Raw genomic sequence first — 4,614 nt, 5'->3', positions numbered from 1 at the left:
GGGGCCTTTAACCCATATCCCTAGTGTTGAATCTTCTCCCTCAGCCGGCATAGCCCCGTCTGAGGGGTCTTCAACTTTTAAGAATTATGCATTCTAAACACCCCCATCCGGTTCAACACCGTCTAGGGGGTCTTTGATCCTTTCCAAAATAGACTTATCCTTTAACACTGCTTGGGGTATTTCTGAGTTTTTATCAAGAAATGATTTCAAAAACCCCAACCGGTTTTAAAAGCCGGTTGGGTCATCATCCTTGCCTCTTTTAGGATTTTTCAAAAAAAAATTTAAGATGCGTTCAATGCACCCCCATCCGGTGACTCACCATCTGGGTATTGTTTGAACATGCCTTTTTGAAACAGATCCTTCTATATCCCCATCCGGTATTTTACCGTTTGAGGTATTTGTTGACCCTAGATGCTGATGCAGCACCTACATCCGGCATCTTTACCAGAGGGGTATCTTTGACCCAACCTTCCTGATGCCGTCTGGGGTATCATGGAGTGAGCCCTAATTCTTTTTACTATGTCAATTCCTATCACAACCCTCCCATCCGGTGTTATACCGTTTGGGGGTACTTCTAACCTAGCTCACTGAATACCGTCTGGGGTATCATTTAGTGAACTGTACAAATAATCTAGCTAAGTTTGACAACAATAAAAGTCATATCCTCCCATCCGGTTTTTAACCGTCTGGGGTACTTTTGACCCTGCTCACTGAATACCGTCTGGGGTATCATAGAGAGCTTTACAATATTCTAGCCAGTCATTACAAATGTTTGTAAAGAACCCCCATCCGGCCTTATGCCGTCTGAGGTACTTCTGACCCACCTTATTGAACACCGTCTGGGGGTTTTCGGGCGAGTTATTGAATAACCGGCTAAGTGTTTACTTTGTCTTTTTCAGCTTTAAACATTTTCGCGGAGTTCTCCGTCTAAGGCGACTTCAAGCCAACTCACTTTCTCATTTCAAAGGTACCGCCTGCATCCCATACTTGTCACATTCTTTTATTTCTGGTTGCATAGTATTAGGATATGGACTTCACCAATGCACACACGGCACAGCCTACGACTGTGGTCAGCCGGTCACCAGGAACGGCTGAGTCTAGGACTGGGATTGCTGTCTGGGGTGCTTGGAACAACCTTCACCTACATCGAATCCGACCGTCTCTGTTCATGTGCAGGACAGAATGGCTCGGATCAGAGTGACGGCAATCTACCCTGACTACCAGTCCGTTGACCCAGCCGTTGATCCGGCTGATCCTATAAATCAAGAGCAAGCCGAGGAACCGGCTGAGATGGGTCCTAATGAAGAGGTTCTGCAAAATTCTCCGAGTACACCTAGTACACCGGGTGACAGTATCTTGGATAACTCTGGTTCCAACGCTGAGGAATCCGGAGAGGGATCTGGAGAGGAATCTGGTGAAAAATCCGGAGAGAGATCCGGAGAGGGATCCGGTGAACAGTCCGGGGAGGGGTCAGCTGATAATGGGGAGTCCGGCCCTGGCCCTAATGAAGAGTCTTCTGAAGAGGCGGCTCCTATTGAAGAAGAGGCCTACAATTGGTCGGCTAAGGGCGACCCGACTGATATGACCATGTTCGCTAGGGATGTGGTCACTTTGAACGCCACACTCCCTGCTTTTTTACAGAAGAAGCCGGTTGGAGAGGGATGGGAAGCGGTCGTCCCACCTGTAGAGGCAAGGGTCGTTTGGACCGACGACGTGGACCATGCCGACAACTTCTTCGGCTGCTACGAGGCGGCGTTTTACAGCCGGCTGACAAGCGCACTTTAGGGCGCGCTTTAGAGCATATTTTAGGATGATTTTGGATGTATTTGGGGCCGCTTTGGCCGATTATTACCTTGTTTATGCTTACGTTCCCCATATTACGTGCTTCACGGGTTTTCGGTTTGTTTTTGATGTGTTTTTCAGGTAATATCAACCGAGTTTAATCGGATCCTGAGCCCTTGATGCGTAACCGAGCTAGCCGTGACCGGAGTCCGAGGAGTTAAGGAAGTTCAAGTGCCGTGCATTGATTACATAGCACAGGCAGCACGACCGTGTTACCATAGGCACACCCGTGCTGGCCTATAAGCAAGCAACCCCAGGCAAGGCAGCACGACCGTGCAAGCCAATAGCACGACCGTGTCAGTATCCACGCACCCGCACGGCCGTGCCAGATGTTGCCCGTGCCCGTGTCAGCTTCAGTATGAGCCCCGTGCTAGAGCATATTCAGCACGACCGTGTCATTTTTAGCACGGCCGTGCCAGGAAGCTGCACGACCGTGCCATATATAGCACGACCGTGCCAATTTGAAGAAGAAATCCGGTTTACTTACTGACAAGCTAGCACGGCCGTGCCAAATACAGCACGCCCGTGCTGATCCAGGGTTAACTGCGCGCTTGACTTCTCCGCATTAGAAGACGTATATAAGGCCCAACTTTAAGAGGATTCGGGGACAGTTTTAGAGATAGTTTTGAGAGCCTTTGTAGAGAGTTATTGGAGAACGTTCTTAGTATTAGAGATTCATTAGTTTTCTTAGAGATATTTCTAGAGATTTTAGTTTTCTTGGATTGATTTGAAGCAAGATTTGCGAAGATTCTTTGTATTTTTCATTGACGACGGATATCAAAGTTCTGAACTTTTCCATTGATTTGCATCAATACAATTGGTATTATTCATTCTTGTTTATTAATCAAGCTTTATTATTCCTTAATCAGAATTCATGTTTATATCTATTATGCTTTTGGAATTCATTATTGCTTTGATTATGAATATGTGTGAGTAGTCTCCTAGCTAGGGTTTCGGGATGAAACCCGGCCTAGGTAATCTATGTAATTGAGGATTGATTTTGATAAAAGGATTGTGATTAAATTGATTATATGCGATTGCATGTTAATTCATTATAATAGGAGTAGCTAACCTAGAATCTTGAATTTGATTGCATGATATTCTTGATTTGAACAAGAGATTGTGAATTGAGTATTTCATTATTGAATGTGGTTTGATTATATATCGAGTAATGTTAAGTGCATGAGAAATCCAAGCTTAGTATTGCCCGTTGTCTTCGTATCACATGATATTGATCAGACTTATAGTCTTTGCATATCCCGTTTGTCTCTGTGATTCCTTGTTTGCGTAGTTACCGATGGTTTGGTGAATTCCCGTTCTCCCTAGTGTCTTTGTTTATTGATTTATTCCATCTTAATAATAGTATTTTAGAACACCATTTTTCCATTGATTTCGAACTAGCTTAGGTTTAAGATTGATTTGCAATTACTCTCGTTCCTCGTGGACCGAACCTTTATTTTCAATTGTACTTGGTTATAGGGTGTTCGTATAAGTATTGTTTGATTGAGAGTTAGATTGTAGCGACCGATTTAACCCTTGTCAAAATGGCGCCGTTGCCGGGGACGGTGTTTGTTAATTGCTTTTTGATTTCTTGAGTCTAGTTCATCATAAAAAAAGCACAAAAAGATTTTTCCCTTTTGGCTACACTTGTAGCCCTGCTATTTAATTGGTTTGGTTAGTGTGTATGCGCAGGTCTAAACAGAGAGAATTAATACCCTTTCGATCCAGAAATCGAAAGAACTTTGAAGAGCAATCGTAAATCTCGATTGACGTCATCAAACTCTCAAGGAAAGGAACACAACACACAACAGGTTCCAATGGCAGACATACCGCGCCAACCCAATCGGCCAGCACCACGACCCCTTAAGGAGTTGGGAACTCCTGGGGCGTATAGAGCTTCAAGTGGGATTGCTCCACCCACTACTGAGGCCAATGATTTCGAGATCCGGCCGGCTATGATCACCCTCATCGAGAGAAGGAAGTTTAGTGGTGCCAAGCATGAGAGCCCTTTGGCTCATTTGAACGAATTTGAGAAGTACTGCATACCATCAAGGTTAATGGGGTGAATTTGAGAATTTCATTCTTTTCTTGACAAATTACCGGTCCTTTGACACCGGTCACAAGCTTTAACAACTCCCATACGTCCTTGAACATAGAGGGCCAATAGAAACCGCATTGCAATATTCTCGCCAATGTCTTGTTAGCACTCATATGTTCCTCCACAAGGTGAGGAGTGACACATTGTGATAACTTCATGAATTTCATCGTCGGGGACACACCTTCTAAAAAGACCATCAACACCTTGTTTTGAAGAGCAAGGGGTCATCCCAAAAGTATTGGCGGACATCATGGAGGAACTTCCGCTTTTGTTGATAGGTGAGGTCGAGAGGAAGGATGGAGCAAGCCAAGTAATTTGCAATATCCGCAAACCATGGGGCCGGAGCTTGAATGATTGCGAATAATTGATCATCCGGGAATGAATCATCAATTGGCAAAGCTTCAATTTCACCTTCTACGATCGGTAGCCGTGAGAGATGATCGGCTACTACATTCTCGGCACCCTTCTTGTCCCGAATTTCTATATCGTAGTCTTGTAAGAGCAAGACCCACCTAATCAACCTTGGTTTAGCGTCCTTCTTGGACAGCAAGTACTTCAAAGCCGCATGGTCGGTGAAGACTATAACTTTGGAGCCCACCAAGTAAGACCTAAACTTTTCGATAGCATGGACGATGGCTAGGAGCTCTTTTTCAGTCGTTGTGTAGTTTCTTTGT

The 4,614-nt window shown here is 44.8% G+C and overlaps 1 protein-coding gene across 1 annotated transcript; it reads left to right on the top strand.

The window, feature by feature from the left end:
- The first annotated feature begins 1,182 nt into the window (after positions 1 to 1,182).
- Positions 1,183 to 1,785, top strand: LOC110718399 (chondroitin proteoglycan 2-like). The gene has a single exon (XM_021897235.1). The coding sequence runs from the start codon at positions 1,183 to 1,185 to the stop codon at positions 1,783 to 1,785; it is 603 nt and encodes a 200-aa protein (XP_021752927.1).
- Positions 1,786 to 4,614: the final 2,829 nt, after the last annotated feature.

The sequence above is a fragment of the Chenopodium quinoa genome, unplaced genomic scaffold (genome assembly GCF_001683475.1).
Source record: "Chenopodium quinoa cultivar QQ74 unplaced genomic scaffold, ASM168347v1, whole genome shotgun sequence".
NCBI classification, from domain to species: Eukaryota; Viridiplantae; Streptophyta; class Magnoliopsida; order Caryophyllales; family Amaranthaceae; genus Chenopodium; species Chenopodium quinoa.
This window is presented reverse-complemented; position numbering and strand designations above follow the sequence as displayed.

Excerpts from the sequence above, each read along its gene's own strand:
- LOC110718399 (XM_021897235.1), top strand. The coding sequence starts at position 1,183 with ATGGCTCGGATCAGAGTGACGGCAATCTACCCTGACTACCAGTCCGTT.